The sequence below is a fragment of the Podarcis bocagei genome (assembly GCF_964188305.1).
Source record: "Podarcis bocagei genome assembly, chromosome: 7".
Lineage (NCBI taxonomy): Eukaryota > Metazoa > Chordata > Lepidosauria > Squamata > Lacertidae > Podarcis > Podarcis bocagei.
The window spans coordinates 77144431-77161103 of NC_138132.1; the positions used below are offsets into that span (position 1 = coordinate 77144431).

The 16673-nt window shown below is 50.4% G+C and overlaps 1 protein-coding gene across 2 annotated transcripts in view; it reads right to left on the reverse strand.

The window, feature by feature from the left end:
• LOC308590983 (protein polyglycylase TTLL10-like) overlaps window positions 1–10341 on the reverse strand; it is a 43911-nt gene extending 33570 nt beyond the window's left edge. The window contains exons 1-4 of one of the 2 annotated variants that reach the window (XM_081201431.1): window positions 10221–10341; window positions 9503–9709; window positions 6542–6731; window positions 527–1107 (exon numbers count right to left, since the gene is read on the reverse strand). In XM_081201431.1, the coding sequence (XP_081057557.1) occupies window positions 527–1107; window positions 6542–6731; window positions 9503–9709; window positions 10221–10290 (1048 nt within the window). In that variant the 5' untranslated portion in view covers window positions 10291–10341. Of the gene's footprint in view, window positions 1–526; window positions 1108–2104; window positions 2331–6541; window positions 6732–9502; window positions 9710–10220 lie in introns of those variants that run through there. The other variant, XM_081201432.1, reaches the window with a different exon arrangement.
• Between the last annotated feature and the right edge of the window lie 6332 nt (window positions 10342–16673).

Genomic DNA, 16673 nt, shown 5'->3' on the forward strand with positions numbered 1-16673 from the left:
GCCAACCCAAGCCAAAAGTAGGGGGGTGTCATGGGCAGATCGGACACAGAGGAACGGTGGGAAGAACCAGCTGAGGAAACCCCAAGGGAAGACGGCTCGGAGCCCAGGAAGTGGTGGTAGGACTACTGGGAGTCCCAGAGAAGACCGGGAAGAGGAGGTGTTGCAAGCTGAGGAGGTAGCAGGGCTTTGTGAGCTGGGAGAGTCGAGAATCAGAGGCTGACATGAAGCAGGGGAGTAGAAGGAGACACAGAGGCAGAGATGAGTCAGGCTGGTGAAGAGTCAGGGGTGTCTCCCCCTCCTGCTACGACAAGCTCCCACCCCTCTGTCTCCCTCGGACCACTCCTCATTGCCCCATTACCTCTGGTGGTTCCCCAGCTGGTTCCTCCCACCACTCCCCTGCGCCCAACCAGTAGAGGTGAGGTGGGCATTGCTAGGGTCGGTTGTCCTCCCCCCGCACCCTGCTTCTCTATCTAACCCGGGATTCTCCTGGTGCCACCCCTGGAGATCCCTCAAGGGCTCTGATTACCTCCTCGTCCTCTGCGCTTCTTCCTCCGCTTGCCAGCGCCGCTCGCTAAGACCCCCTTGGGGTTTACCTTCGAGCTGGAGTGGGACATGGGGAGTGGGTTTCTGGCGGAGTGCTGAGTGGGCCTGGGCGGCCTCGCCTCTGCGCCGGCTTCCTGGCCATGGGCAGGACCCTCCTCACACCCTCCTTCCTCCTGGGATGAGCTCCCCTCCAGCGAAACCTCGCTGCCTCCCGCCCTTGGGCTTGCAGCCTCCAGCGGGGTCCTTTCTGGAGACTGTCTCTGGGCTTGGCCAGTCCCTGTAACCGGGTCTCCTTTAACTGGGTTTGTCTCAAGGTCCCCCAAATTCATTCCGGAGGGACCCTGGAGGCCCACGGCCTCCGCTTGCTCACTGCTGCTCAGTTCAAAGTTGCTGACGGTCTCTGCGATGGGCTCCAGTCTGAGGGCCATCTCTTTCGACCTCAGCGGAGGCTGCGGCCTGCTTTCCTCAGCGCCCATATCCTCGCCTGGTTCACTTGGAAGACAGAAGATTGATCGCTTGCTGGGGAGCTCCATGGACGACGCCCATCTGTGCTCCGGACAGTGGCTGTGAAAATAAGCAAAGAGGAACTGCAAGTTCAGATAGCAATGGAGCCAATGCGGAAGAGACCAGGGTCTGAATCCCTCACCCCGCTGTGAAGCTCACTGGAGTGGCCTTGGGGCAGTCCCTGCCTCAGCGTGGGGCCTACCCTACAGAGTTGTTGTGGCAATAAAATGGGGACGGGGAGAGAACAATGCCGTTCGAATCCCTGCAATGGGGTGAGCTCCCATTGCTTGGTCCCTGCTCCTGCCAACCTAGCATTTTGAAAGCACGTCAAAGTGCAAGTAGATAAATAGGTACCACTCCGGCGGGAAGGCAACTGGCGTTTCCGTGCGCTGCTCTGGTTTGCCAGAAGCGGCTTAGTCATGCTGGCCACATGACCCGGAAGCTGTGCACTGGCTCCCTCGGCCAATAAAGCGAGATGAGCGCCACAACCCCTGAGTCAGTCACAACTGGACCTAATGCTCAGGGGTCCCTTTACCTTTACCTAATACCACTTTAAACAGCCAGGGCTTCCCCCCAAAGAATTCTGGGAGATGTGTTGAATAGAGTGCTGAGAGTTGTTAGGAAACCTAATATTCCCATGAAAGAACTACAGTTCCCAGAGTTCCCTGTGATGAGGGATTGGTTGTTAGGCCTCTCTGGGAATTGCAACTCCTTAAGGGAATAGGGCTCTCCCTAGACACTACACAACTAGATGGCCCAATGGTCTGACTCCCCACCAGGGAGGCTTCTGCGTTCCCATTTCCTAATGGAATGGCCAAAGCTCAGTAGTAGAGTATCTACTTTGCATGCAGAAGGTCCCAAGTTCAATCCCTGGAATCTCCAGGTAGGGCTGGGAGAGACCCCTGCCTGAAACCCTGGAGAGCTGCTGCTGCCAGTCAGTGTAGACAGTACTGAGCTAAGCAGACCAATGGTCCGACTCAGGGTAAGGCAGCTTGCCTAAATGATAAATAAACGAAGACCCAACCCAAACAGAAAGCAAAGTAACAGAAGCTCTAACCTTAACTTGGCACGCCCTAAATGCTTTAATAAAGCATTTGTGGGTTTGTATTCCAGCCGAGCCATACGGAAGTCTAAAGCCAGCCAAACTCCCCGCTTCCCAAGCAGGCTCGGGGTTTTGGAGGCTCGGCGTGTGTTTTTTTCTCTGTGCTCAGGCGACACCAGCGTCTCAAGCGGCCCAGCCCTGGCACTCTGAGCATCTATAGGCAGCAAACTATTTTCCCTCTTCCTGGGCAGCTCAAAGGCAGGTCTCAACACTATCAACAAGGGCCAGTCGCCTAGCAACTGCTGCTTAGGAACTGTTGCTAGAATTGTGAAGGATTTCCTGCATTAGTGAGCAGGCTTGATTTCTGCCCCGGGGACTTTGTGGTGCATATGTTTGAGGACTCCGGGTTTGCAGCGGCACAGTGGGCTCTTCTGAGTCCAGGCAGACCTTTGCCCTGCCTCCCACAATGCCCTGGGTCAATGTGAGCCAGAGGCATTGTGGGAAATCAAAATGGCAGTCAGTACTGGGCCAGGGGGTGGAACTAAAGAGAAAGTGGGGTGCCCACGCAGATGGAAGCACATAGGCCCTATCAGAACAGGGCTGGCGCTGGACATGAAAAGTCCTCACTATCGTGTGCCAAGCTTGTTCCAAGGCGTCCCGATAAATTGCCACAGGAAACTTTGCACTCTGGAATGCTGGGAAAAGAAGGCAGAATGACAGCAGGACTCCACAAATCTATACAATGATGGCCTTGGTCCATTAAACTCATTATTGTCTACTCTGACTGGCAGTGGTGCTCCAGGTGTTTCCCAGCCCTACCTGGGGAAGATCTGCCCTTCCCTGTCACTCATAATGAAAAACAAGTAAGTTTGGAATTGGCTGCGGAAGCCTGAGTGGGCGGAGTCAGTCCGGGGCCTGAAGGTTCTTCGCAGAGAAGGCTGCCCCCTGCAGTTCAAAGGCTCGCCACACGGGGCAGCTGTGCATAGATCCTGGCAACACCAAGGGCATTGGGAACCTTCTGGGTTTTGTACGGAGCCCTGTGCATGCCCCGCCCCGTTGGCACAGAGTCCCAGTTCATGTCCCGCCCCCGTTCACATCAGCAGTGCACATTGAAAAGCCGCCACCTCAACAGGCAACTTGATTGTGATTGTGCGCATGCTCATAGCAAGATTCCTTTGGTGTGAGGTCTCCATAGTCAAACTCTGGAATTCGCTCCCATGGAAGGTAGCGACGGCCACCACTGGGATGGCTTAAGAAGAGGATTTGGGCTCCCCCATTCTTACCTTTTGCCCTGTGCTTTTTAGAAACAGGTGCATGTTTTAAAGCAGGGGTCAGCAATGTAAGGCCCATGGGCCACAAGCGGCCCATGGGGGTCGTTTAACCAGCCCACGAGCTGCCCCTGAACCAAGTAGCCTGCTCAGCTGTGCTAAACTGGTGCAGCGTGGCACGGGAACTTGCTTTTGCGGTGCCGGAAATTGTGTCTGCGCATGTGCAGACACTGGAAATCGTGTCTGTGCAGATGCAAACACCGGATATCGCAGGCCCACAGAGGGATCTCTGCTGGAGTGAACCACCCCAGGCAAGGTAAACCTTGCCGACCCGTTTTAAAGCCCAGTGCCCCAGCGCTTCCTCCCCTGACCCCGCCTCCCTCATGAAAACCCGCTATTTAATACTGAATTGGAGCAAATGGCCGCAAGGCCATGTGGGCAATCAAAAAGGCAGCCGTAATGCGTTCCTGTCGCGTTCCTAGCGACAATGAACACGTGCGAAAACACTTAACACTAGCCCTTTAATACTGAAAAATTCCGCAGCCTCAAGAGCAAAACCTGCAGGCATTCCCCACGTACCCCTTATGAACGATAATTATTCCCCTGGTTTTCTCGCCGGTTAAGCTTAAGAGGGAGGGTTTGTAAAATTACTTCCCACGTGGGATGCCTATAGTAAAATGGTGGCCGCCCGGAAGGGCACGTGGGCGGATGAAATGGTGGTCAGGGCGCGCTGGTTGCCCGGCAACGGCGCAGCTGCTTCTGAGGTTTTCCAAGTCTAAACTTCTGCGCGAAAATAGAACAGCCTGTAGAGGAAGCGATGCTCTGTGGAACCCACTCAACCCCTCAAGAATGCTGCTGAAATGATTATTTAACAAGAAATTCTGCCCCTCACCCCGGCAAGAAAATGAAACACAACTGGCACAAAACGCAGCCCGCTCTCCTCCCGCAGCTGCCTTTCCGCCTAATTGCACCATGCTCCCCTGCACAAACCCCCAGCTAAAACCTGAAGCCCCAACAGCTGCGTCCGAGGAGCCAAACGTTCTTCCTTGAGCTCCTTGCAGAACAGGCAGTCAGCAGCCGAGGGCAAGCAACGGATCAGCAGAAAAAGCTCCACAAAGCTGAATAAATTCCTCTGAAGGGGGCATGCAGCAGCAGGCACGGCAAGCTCCTGAGGGCAGGGAACTTGCACCGAAACACACAGAGCTCCCTGTAAAACTGTAGACGTGAAAAAGAGATGCTGGAAGGAAAGCACACAAACACACACACAGTGATTTAAACCCCCAGAAGGAGAAAAGCCCAAAACTGGTTTCAGCTCCAAAACTAAAGATAACAACTGAACCTCAAGCAATTTAGAAATAAAGCAACACCAGCAGCGAATGCTGGAAATTCTCTGTAAAAGGGAGCTATTTCTGTGAAGCTACAGCATATTCCACGAGGTGCCCTGCAGCTCAAGAACAAAAGGCAACATAGAAGCAAGGCAGGAACGCTCCAGGCAACGCAGATAAGATCTCCTACGAACAGAAACAGCTGATATGCGGGAAACAAACAGGAGGGCAAAACGTGAGGGCTAGCCGGCGAAAAGAGGGCGAGCCCCCTCAGCACCGGCCCTAAATAGGGCAGGCCTCGCCCCCCCCAGCCAGCTGGTTGGCTGGCTGGGGGGGGCAGGCCCGGCCGGGATTCCCCTGCTCTCGCGGGGGCTGCAACCAGCCCCCGCTCACGTGGGGTGGGCGTGAAGCCCGCAACCCCACCTCCTGGGCAAGCAGGAAGTGGCTTTGCGCACACCAGGTTCACTGGCCTTTCTGGGTTGCAACCCAGCTTTTCAGATCATCATTTGTTCCTTCTCCTCTGAGCAGCAGCAGCTTAAAGCGCGGCTCAGGCAGAGCCTTTGAAATTGTAATGACACCTTTGATTTCCAATCCGCAGGCGGAGGCCAGGGCACCGGAGACCAGGAGCGAGGAGAGGGAAAGGGGGGAGGGAGAGTTTCGGGAGACAATGGTGGGCGTCGACCATTCCCAGAGGCGCCGCGCCGGGGATGAAAAATTATACGGTCCTCGACGCCAACGGAATGACAATGGCAGGGTGGCGGGGAGCGTTAGGGGGAAACACACCCGGGGAGGGCTGCAAAGTCCAGAGCTGTGGAGGTGATCGAAACAAACCTCGCTTGCTGCTTCCTTTTGGAAACTAGGCATTGCTTTGGAAGTTTGGAAGAAACACACACATCCCAAATTAAGCATGCATGACGGACAGAAGATGAATTTTCAGCGGGGACCCTGGGAGTGCCCCATTGAAAGACTGTAAGATGAGAACGGCTGGGTCGTGTCAATGGCCCGGCTAGTTTTCTCAGGGGCCAACCAGATGTCCACTGTGGGAAGCCTGATAGAGCTGTGCGTGAGTGCTGCGGCAACTCTGCCCGCCTGTGATTCCCAGCAGCTGGTATTCAGAGGCATAATGCCTCTGGCATTGGAGGCAGAACAAAGACATCATGGCTAGTAGCTACTGGTAGCATAGCTGTCAACTTTCTCCTTTTCTGGTGAGGAATCCTATTCGGAATAAGGGAATTTCCCTTTTAAAAAGGGAAACGTTGACAGCTATGACTGGTAGCTCCATGAATTTATCTAATCCTCTTTTGAAGCCATCCAAGTTGGTGGCCGTTTCTGCCTCTTGTGGGAGGGAGTTCCATAGTTTAACAATATGCCGCGTGAAGAAGGAGTTTTATCTATTGCAAATCATCCAACAGCTTCATTGGATGTCCAGGAGTTTCTAAGTGTTACGTGAGAGGGAGAAACACTCTTCTCTCTGCACAATCTGAAAGGGTGCCTTTCCTTGACCTGCTACTTTTCTAGGTGCAGGGATATTTGAAACATTTAATCTGTTCTCGCAATGGCCAGTCGCTGATGGGCGATTCCTGAGCGCAACAATTTTCTCACCACTTGCAATGCCTAGCAGGTGGAATTCAGAGCCCTACTGCCTTCAACAGGAAATGTAGAACATAGTTATAATGGCTAGTAGCCACTGGTAGTCTTCTCCTCCGTGGATTTGCCCAACTCTTTTAAAGTCAGTGAACTTGGTGGCCACCGCTGCTTCCTGCAGGAGCAAGTTCCATAATTTAACTAGGTGCTGCATGGAGAAGTCCTCCTTTTTGCCTGCCCCAAATCTCCCAGCATTTAACAGGGCAGACACTTGCCTGACACAGATGCCTTGGAGCCACGTCTCGATGGATTTGAAGTGGTACTCCATGTCCCCATAGGTGCTGGAGACAAACTTGTAGGAATCAAAGACTTGTGATTTGCCCCGTTTCCACCTGGCCCCTAGGCTGCGCTCTCCATACCCCAACCGGATTTCCACGTGGACAATGTCGTGGGGCTGCCTTTTTCCTGCAGAGATGGAAGGAGTACATCTTGGGGAACAGCCTTTGAAAACTGGCTGTTTAGCTACACCTGGAAGGGGATGAGGAGGAGGGGAGCCTAAATGCATCAGAATTCTGGCACTGGAGAATCCCCTCAGCGCCGGGGACTTCCGGGTTGGCGCGATCGGGAAATGGCGGATTCCCTCCGAGCTCCGGAGGGAATCGGCTCAGCGGTGGATGGGTCTTTGCCGTGCCGGCGACACAGGGACCCTTAAAAACCGCAGGCGCGGAAGCCTGCGGACTGAAGACTCGGCGGGTGCCTTAAGCGCCCCCCCTGATTCGCAATGAGCCTTTTTAAAGGCTACGGAGGGGATACAGGGGACGGCGTGGCACTGAGAGTCGACCGCTACCGCCGCTGAGCGAAGCCGCGAGCCATAACTGGAGAGCGCTGACTTCCTTCCTTGAAATTCGGACTGAAAAAAAGAACCCGTGAGTAATTTGGAACTGAACTTTAAAACTTTTACCTTTTGAATTTGAGACGACCGGGGGGTGTGCTAAAAGGAAGTCCCCACACCCCCCCTTGCAGACGATCCAGAGCAACGAAATAAGAACTAAGCTGGAGTGCCTACCCTGTAAAGGGTGAGTTTTAAAAAGACAGTAACTTCCAAGATTTAGAAAGGTAAATTTGAGCAGGAGAGTGGAGTGTTGGAAGAGTTTTTGTTTTGTGGTAAACAACCCTCCCTCCCGGGCCCGGGAGCGACCTGCTTTGGAGCCTGTATAGAGGAGCAGAATTTGACAGCTGTCAAAAGCTGTCAAATGGACTATTAATAGTGAAAAAAAAAAATTGCTGTCTAAGACCTCTCCGGATTAAAAGGAGTTACAATTGAACTAAAATTTTGAGAAACAAAGAAACAACAATAGGACAGAGGATTGTTGGAGAAAAGGTTACTCAGTAACCAGATTCCCTCTAGGGGGAATTCTGTGGAATTACAATGGCTGTGGGTGGAAAGATACTGAGAGAAATCGAAAGAATGTTCTCACTGGTGGGAACTCTACAGGAGCAGACTACAGCTATGAGTAAACAATTGATGACCTTGGATTTGGAAACAAGTAGTTCTGCTGAAAGTAATGAGGGCCTGAGTGAGAAAGAACCCACAGCTGAATTTGAAACAATAAGCGAAGAAGAGGAGAAGACAAAACAAGAAAGAGAACAAGTTATCTGGGAAAGTACTAACCAGGAGCTGACATCTGGAGAACACAAGCAAGGAGATTATTGGATTAAATCCACTCAAAGCCTACGAAAGATACAGAAGATGAAAGTGGAGGCCCTGGGACTTTATGGAATTCAGGAGCTCGAAATAAAGAAGTACAATTGGGGCCTCCACATTGACTTTGATTTTGACTTTGATTTTGACTATCAACAAGACTTAGGCCTTGTGGAAATTCCTCAGCAGTTGCCTTTAAATATGGGAAAAGACTATGGACTGATCGGATTGATTGTTAAGGAAATCTTTCGAGACTCGATGATAGACAAAAAGGACTACCAACAAAACCGGCGGAGAGGGACTAAAAGAGAATTGAGAGCCTCGGATATCCGGAATCCAGGCTAAAAACTGTTAATTTGGACATGTCTTGGGAAAGGACGCAAAGCGGGGAGGGGAGGGAGGGAAGAGTTAAATTTAAACAACACTCAAGACCAGGGGGTTTAGTATTAAGAAAATTATGTAAGAAAAATTGAGAAATCGAGGGAAGAGAATTGGGGTCCAACTTAGGGAAAAATTATTTTTGTTTTTTATAAAAGGCCTAACATTAAGATGGAAGAAATGCTAACTTGCTGACATAAGTTTGGGAATAGGGATGCAGGGGAGGGGGTGGGGGGAAGTCAAGGACTAGGGTTAGAAAATAAGATTTTCGGGATTTATTCATGTTCGTTGTTTTTTATGTCTGTTTTGGTGTGTTGTTTGTGTTTACATAAAATGTGAAAACCCAATAAAAATATTTAAAAAAAAAAAAAAAAAAGAATCCCCTCAGCGCCTGCCCTAGGAAGAGGAAGAAATTGGATTCAGATGGTCCCATGAGGGGTGTGCATGTGCTGAAGGGTTCAGATGAAGACAGAAACTGGTGTCTGAATGGAGTGGCAAAACATTTCGAAGCCAAGATTTTGAGGCCATCAGGCACATTTGGAATTTTGAGGAAGTGCTGCTGGCGTTGGTCATGAAATGGCTGTCCTGGGCGATGCGGAACATCACAAAATGGCTGCCATGAGGGTATGGCATATTATAAAATGGCTGCTGGGGATGTGATATATCACCAACATGGCACCTTTTGGGTGCAGCAGTGCCTGCAAGGCCTTCCCCTGGTGCCCACAAAGATGCTCAGTGCTCCTCTCACCACCTTCGATTCCCTTGGAAAAGTGCATAGAGTTGAAGGAGGAAGTTTGGAGAGCGGGACTCTTTCCCACTTCGTTTTTCAACTCAGTGTGCTTTTCAAGGCTCGGATAAAGTCTATTGGATCTGGCTTTTGCCCAGTTCCCTTGGAAAAGCCAGGTGTGTGTGTGTGTGTGTGCTCCTGCTTGCTCGGTTTCTTTTTCGGAGCAGGGAAGTTGACCTGAGGGATGGGAGGGACAGAAGTGTTCAGATGGCACCTGCTGAAACATAGAAATGTGCCCATGGAACCCCCCCTAAAGAAAACCCCAACGACAACTGGTGAGCTTGAGATAAGAAGAAAGGCAAAAGGATGGGAGGAAGATTCAGAAAAGGACAGGAAGAGGAGTATGATGGACAGCACAGGCCACATTACGTTGTGTGTCAAAGTAAGTTCCTGAAATGAAGATGAGATCTCCTGGTTTCAGATATTCCTCGCTGGGTAATGTAATAGGAAGAGTGTCATACTGATAAGCTTGGTTTCCTAAGCCCATGCAGAAGCCAAACTCTTCTGTCAGGTCCCACATTACTCTCCGGATGAACCCACAGCAGTCCAGGAAGAGCGGAGAGTTGTATTCTGGAGCTGGGGAAGAAATTGAAGCAAAGGTCAGCTGGAAAGTGGAATATTGTTGAAGCAAAATGGTAACCTCAAGCAGAGCATCCGGAGGGAAAATGAGCAATGGGGAACAGATGAGCAGACCAGGGACTCAGCTACGTTAGTCAAGAAACAGCATGCAACACCAGATGGCACCAGAGAGCAAAATAATTTCTAAGCGATTTTCCATAGCGTTTTTTTCCTTTAAACAATTTAATTTCTTACTTATTTATAGTGTTTCTTTCCCTGCGTGTAGATTCACCTCGGGTAAGAAGAAACTCCAGCGTCCAGCAAGTTTCCCACAGGCATCTGGTCAGTCACAGTGAGAACAAGATGCTGGACGAGATGGGCCTCATCCAGCAGGGCTCTTTTGACGTCCTTACGAAAGAAAAGTGTTTGGACGGATTGCTTATTTCAGCAGTATTTTGGTGTCACAGGGAGTCTCCTACACCCTCGCTTTTCGAAAACAAAACAGCCTGGGAAAGCAAATGGCTCTTACTTCCAGCTTGATGGTATTTCTGTGCGTAAGGGATGCCGATGTAACTCTTCGCTCGCTCGAGAAACTTCATCCGGAGTTGCCACTGGTCATCTGGATCCAGATTTCTGGGTACAGGCACTTTCTTCCGAGCAACCCTCCTGAGTTCCTCCTAGAACCAAAAGGAAGTGAGCGGGGAGTGAAATGGAAGCAAACTAATGATTGCTCGGACTTTGGGGCGCATTGCTGTACGTGATATGGAAAGTACCTTTAAAGCCTCTCTTCATTCCTCTCCCTCTCTCCCTCTCTCATAAAGAACCCAAGGAGAGCTCTGCTGGATCAGGCCAGAGGCCTCCCTTGCTGAACCTTTCATAGCAGGCAATTGGCTGTCTCCAGGAAGTCCACAAGCAGGCCAGAAATGCAACCATTAGGCAAAGAAGCATACAAGCATGTGAATATTAGGCAAGATTTACCAATGAATTTTCATGAGGGCTCTTTTAAAAAGAAAGAAATTTCCCCACTCCCACCCCACCCTCCTCTCCTGAACCCAGGACCCGGGAGCGAGTCCTCGGTTAGCAACAAAGGAACAGCTGCTTTGCTCCCTGTTAAATCCTGCTGATTTGAGAGAAAGAGGAAGGCGCGCACACACACACACAGCCCCCCTGGGATTACAAAAAAGGACCTGCCGCCGCTGTCAGGACCGCACCACCTAAGCCGACACAAATCCTACATTGCAGGGGGTTGGACTAGATTACCTTTGGAGTGTCTCTTCAAACTCTGCAATTCTGCAATTCAGTGAATAAATCCCAATTATGTGGAAATGGGAAAAGCAAGCTGGAGACTGGAAAAAAATAGAAACAGAGAAATTGAAATGGGCAGATTCTTCCGTCCCTACAGATTCTTCCATAGCCCTGATGATATTGCTGGACTCAAATGCCCATCAGCTCCAGCCTTTGTGGCCAAGCATGGGAGTTGCACTTCAGAGACGCGAGTGGCGCTGTGGTCTAAACCACTGAGCCTCTTGGGCTTGCCGATTCGAATCCCCATGACAGAGTGAGCTCCCAGTGCTCTGTCCCAGCTCCTGCCAACCTAGCAGTTTGAAAGCACACCAGTGCAAGTAGATAAATAGGTACCATTGCAGCGGGAAGGTAAACAGTGTTTCTGTGCACTCTGGTTTCCATCATGGTGTCCCGTCGTGCCAGAAGCGGTTTAGTCATGCTGGCCACATGACCCGGAAAGCTGTCTGTGGACAAACGCCGGCTCCCTTAGCCTGAAAGCGATATGAACCCCATAGTTGCCTTTGACCGGACTTAACCTCCCAGGGGTCCTTTACCTTTATCTTTTGCCTGCAGTTCAGCAACATCTGGAGGTCTCAGACCTGGCAGGCCAAAATATATGGAGAGCAGCAGATTGTGCAAGGCTGGTTCATCACCAGGGGTGATGAACCTTTGCCCCTCCAGATGTTGCTGGACTCCCATCAGCACTGACCAGCAGGGCCAGTGATGATGGGAGTTGTAGTCTAGCAACATCTGGAGGGCTACAGCTTCTCCACCCCAGTTCTGCATGGACTGGCAGTGACTCTCCAGGGTTTGGGACATGCCTCTCCTTCCTCAGAGCCAATTCTGTGCATTTCTGAAGAGCAATGAGAGACATCCTCTTGCACAAACCCTTGCAAAAATCCACCAGTTGCTGCTTAACTCTGCCAACGTGAATACAGGAGAAGGGAAAATCTCCTAAAAGGCCATCCAGGCTGGCAAATAAGCTGATTTCAACAGAGGCCACAAGATGGCACTGTAGAGTCATCTCCATTTCCTTCCCACCTGCTCTGCTCTTGCTAGAAAATACTATATTCTTATGCTCAGCCCCACTTTTCCAAGCAGGTAAAGAGTCCAAGCATTCACTTGGGTTTGGTTGTGGGGGAAGGGGGTCTTTGGGGAGATTGTTGGTGCTTCCTAATATTTGTGTGTGTTTGCAAATATATAGGTTAAGCCAGTGCTTTTATTCTAAAAAAATGTTTAGGGGTATTCTCATTTTCCTAAAGGCAAAGGTAAAGGTACTCCTGACCATTAGGTCCAGTCGTGGATGACTCTGGGGTTGCGCGCTCATCTTGCTATATAGGCCAAGGGAGCCGGCGTTTGTCCGCAGACAGCTTCCGGGTCATGTGGCCAGCATGACTAAGCCGCTTCTGACAAACCAGAGCAGCGCACAGAAACTCCGTTTACTTTCCCGCTGGAGCAGTACCTATTTATCTACTTGCATTTGACGTGCTTTCGAACTGCTAGGTGGGCAGGAGCTGGGACTGAGCAATGGGAGTTCACCCCGTCGCGGGGATTCAAACCGCCGACCTTCCTACTCATATTGAAATACTGCCCTTCACTGAGGCCAAACTTAGATTTACGAAATGATTAGGGGTATGCGTCCCCCCAGAAAAAAAGCACTGGGTTAAGCAGAGGCAAGAAGCCCAAACACTCCAACAGACTATAAAAGTCCTCTGCTTCCACATCAAGATACCCAGGTGGATCCAGATGTCAAATTTAACTCATTGTGTCTCACTCAGACTTAGGGATGGACGGATCGGACCTTTTTGGTTTCTCTCATTTCCCCAGTCTTCAGTTCAGTTTGCCACATTTCCCTGTCAGTTTGAGAACTTTGTTTTTAAGGCCTGACAAAATCCACCAGCGTTTTATAGCACACATTTCTCCTCCTAACATGTGTATTTTTGCAAAGGAATTCCCCCCCACACTGAATGCATTTCATTTTATTTTCAGTAATACATGCACACTTCCTCCTAATATTAGATATTAGATACCGTATTTTTTGCTCTATAAGACTCACTTTCTCCCTCCTAAAAAGTAAGGGGAAATGTGTGTGCGTCTTATGGAGCGAATGCAGGCTGCGCAGCTATCCCAGAAGTCAGAACAGCAAGAGGGATTGCTGCTTTCACTGCGCAGCGCTCCCTCTTGCTGTTCTGGCTTCTAAGATTCAGAATATTTTTTTTCTTGTTTTCCTCCTCCAAAAACTAGGTGCGTCTTGTGGTCTGGTGTGTCCCACAGAGCGAAAAATACGGTACCTATTGCCATGCCTTTGGATGGAGAACTGCACCGCAAAATTCGGAAATGGGTGAATCTTGAAGGATTAGCTGCATTTCGGCTCGCGGAAGTGCAAAGGAGGAGGGTTTTCTACTTAGAGTAGACCTAGTGAATAGAACAGGCATGGCTGCGTGTTGAAGGATTCATGACAGATAAAAGAAAGTACTTGGCTAAAGTGTGGAATTTGGCCACTGTGGGAACAGAATGCTAGACTAGGTGGGCCATTTGCCTGATGCAGCAGGCTTCTATTATGTCTAACTTGAATTAATTAATTTCAGTAAAACTTACTAGGAGACAGCCTCAGATTGCACCTGGGTTACCTCATCCATAGCTGGGAGTGAGGAGAAGGAGGTCTTCCTCTCTCTTCTGAGGGGGAATCTACTTGTTTAGAACTGTTCCCCAAATAGTTCTGCATCACCAAACCAGTTACCTAAGTATTTAGTTTACCTAACAATAGGAGGTGCCTTGTTGGAGCCAGCAGACAGGTTTGACCAACTTTCAGCTGGCCTTCTGGTCCCATTAACCCTCTCCTGTCTAGCCACCAATCTGACGGCAATAATTCATTGGTACTCTGTTCCCCTTCTCCCCTTGCCAGAGGATGAGCAGAGAGTGCATTTCTCAAAGACCCGCAATTCCTTTAAGGCTCAGGAATCAAGATGCAAAGATGAAATAATGCCTGGGAAATCACTGGCAGTGCAGGTGCATATTCAACACACACCCTGGTAAGAACTATAAATCTGAGGCTTTGTTAAGGGCAAAACTGAAAAGGATCTAGCTGTAGTTTAGAGCTGGTAAAGACCAGCATTCCTCAACCTGGTGCTTCTCAGATGTTTTGGAATGATGATGAAGTTGCATTTCTGCACTCAAGTGTCACACAATGAGACAACATTGTTCATCAGGGCCTTCAACACTTCTGGGGCTTGCATGTTCCTGGCCAGCACAGCTATCCATCATCCTTGATCATAACTGCTTATTACTGCACACTTTTATGTTTAGAAGCACAGGAGCTGGAGGAAAGTTGGCAACTTTTACTTGGCTAAACCATGAAATCTGATGGTGGGGAGCGGGTCTAATTACCAGCGGCACAGATAAGATATACCTTCCTCAAGTTCAGAAGACAGATATATACCGTATCTAGTCCAACAGCCTTTGGGAAGATCACAAACTCCTCACTAAATGCAGTTGCAAAAGCGAGCGTTTTCCCATTCTCCTAAACGAGATTAATCTACTTTAGTTGACCAGCAGGGGCCAGTTTTAGCAAGCAAGGGGTGATTTTAATAAGCAGGATTGGAAGTTAAGGGTTCCCCAATTTAATTATTATTTTTTAAAAGCTACTTTGCTTCTAATGTGTTACAGGAAGAGGAATTAAGCTACTTTGCTTCTAGTGTGTTACAGACTGGCCTTCCATTCTACAAGGACAGAGAGATTTGCTAAACTGTTAAGCTGTGCACTAGCTCAGTGAATTGACTGCATGCACCGTCCCATGAAATCTAGCCTCCAGATTACCCACTCCCTCCCTCGCTTCCCTTGAATTAGAGAGGCACCTTTGTGCATCCCTGTGTTAGCAGCCCTGCCAGGGAGCTGTATATAACCTTGTGTGTAACCCAACTGCAGGCTTGTCTTAAGAGAGCCAGGGGAGGGTGGTTCATTAAGCTGAATGGGGCAATACTCCACCAATCTTAGCCAGCCCGCACCTGCCTTTGTTTCTTATTTCACCAGTCCAGGGAATGGCACTGCCTGCCAACTTCCTCCTCCTCCTCCTCAGACTCCCTTTGTCAATCTCAGCAGGGAGGAGGAGGAGGGCGGGAGGACAAAACTAGAATTCATTGGCTCTGCCTCTCATTGGCTCTGGCGCCACCTACTGTTGGGCTCCCTGCCTTCTCCCCCAATGTGCAACCAGCCACCACTGTGAGGAGCCCTGGGACAGAGTTAGTGGCAAGTGAGAGGGATACAACCCCCGAACCCAGAATCCTGTGTTTGAAGGTGACACGGGAGGGCGGAAGGCAAAACAAAAAACATGACACAGCCAGTTCCTGACTTCTTGTTCTTCTCCCTGCCTGCATTTCCTGGCAGCCACAGGTTAAAATCTCAGTAGCTCTGTTGATGTGGGAGTCACCTGCCAACCACGGCTTCCTGGCATGCTACCCACACTCATATTCCTAGGGGGTGTAGCTTCATAGCAACCAGTACATAACATCTGATGCCTGTATTCGCAACTGTGAAGGGCAAGGGAGCAGAGGCAGGGCGAAGCGGGGGGGGGGGGGGGAGCCAGAAGAAAAGCAGACCTCTGAGTCCCTACGCCAAACTTGCCTCCCCCCCCCCTCCAAAGCTCATCCTTAAGCAGTGGAGCCTGGTGCATTGGGGCAAATAGGGCAGTGCCCCACCAACTTCAGCCTGCCGCCAGCCAGCCTCCGCCTGCCTGCCATCTTCTTCCTTCTCAACCTCAATGTTGCCCCTTGCAGAATTCAGCAGGGGGAACTGGAGGATGGCTACAAAACCAGAATCAGTTGGTTCTGTCTGCCAGCAAGAGCTGTTTGACAGTGGAACGGTCTCCCTCGGGAGGTGGTGGACTCTCCTTCCTTGGAGGTTTTCAAGCAGAGGTTGGGCAGCCATCTGTCATGGATGCTTTAGCTGAGATTCTTGCATTGCAGGGGGTTGGACTAGATGGCCCTTGGTGTCCCTTCCAACCCTAAGATTCTGTGATTCTGGTGTCCTGTTCCAGCTGCACTGATCTCAAGGACTCTGTGCCGGAAAGGACGCTCTCCATCAGTTTGAGGTGGGGGCCAAGCTGTTAAAACCACAGCCCTGCATGACTAGCAGTGAAAGAATCAGGAAACGGGCTTTAGCTGGGGATTCCTCCTCCTCCTCCCTCTCTGCCATTCCCAACCAGCCTCAACTTTGGGTGGAGTTAGCCTACCTTTCCCTGACATTGCTCCAGATCCCGCCAGGCGACCAAAGGACAGGTTCCAGCTTGCAGAGAGGCAGCCAAGAGCAGAGGGGAAGTGAGGCTGGCTTGAAAAGAAGTGGACCTGGAGTCGCTCCTCAAAAGCACTCCCCCCAAACATAAGAAAAGTACTAAGGCTGGATCAGGCCAGTGGCTTATCTTGTCCAGCATCCTGTCCTCACAACGGCCAGTGGGATGCCTGTGGGAAACTGGTTTGCAGGACCTGAGCATAAGAGCTACAGTACCTATAGCGGTTTCACAATAAATCCCTCTCCCCAGGGATCTCTGGGAATTGTAGTTCTGGGATGGAAATGGGGGTCTCCCAACAACTCCCAGCACCCTTAACAAACAACAGTCCACAGGACTCTCTGGGGGAAGCCATGGCTGCATAGGCGCCGACTCCATGGGGCTTGAGGGGGCTCAAGCCCCCTCAAAAATTTTTTT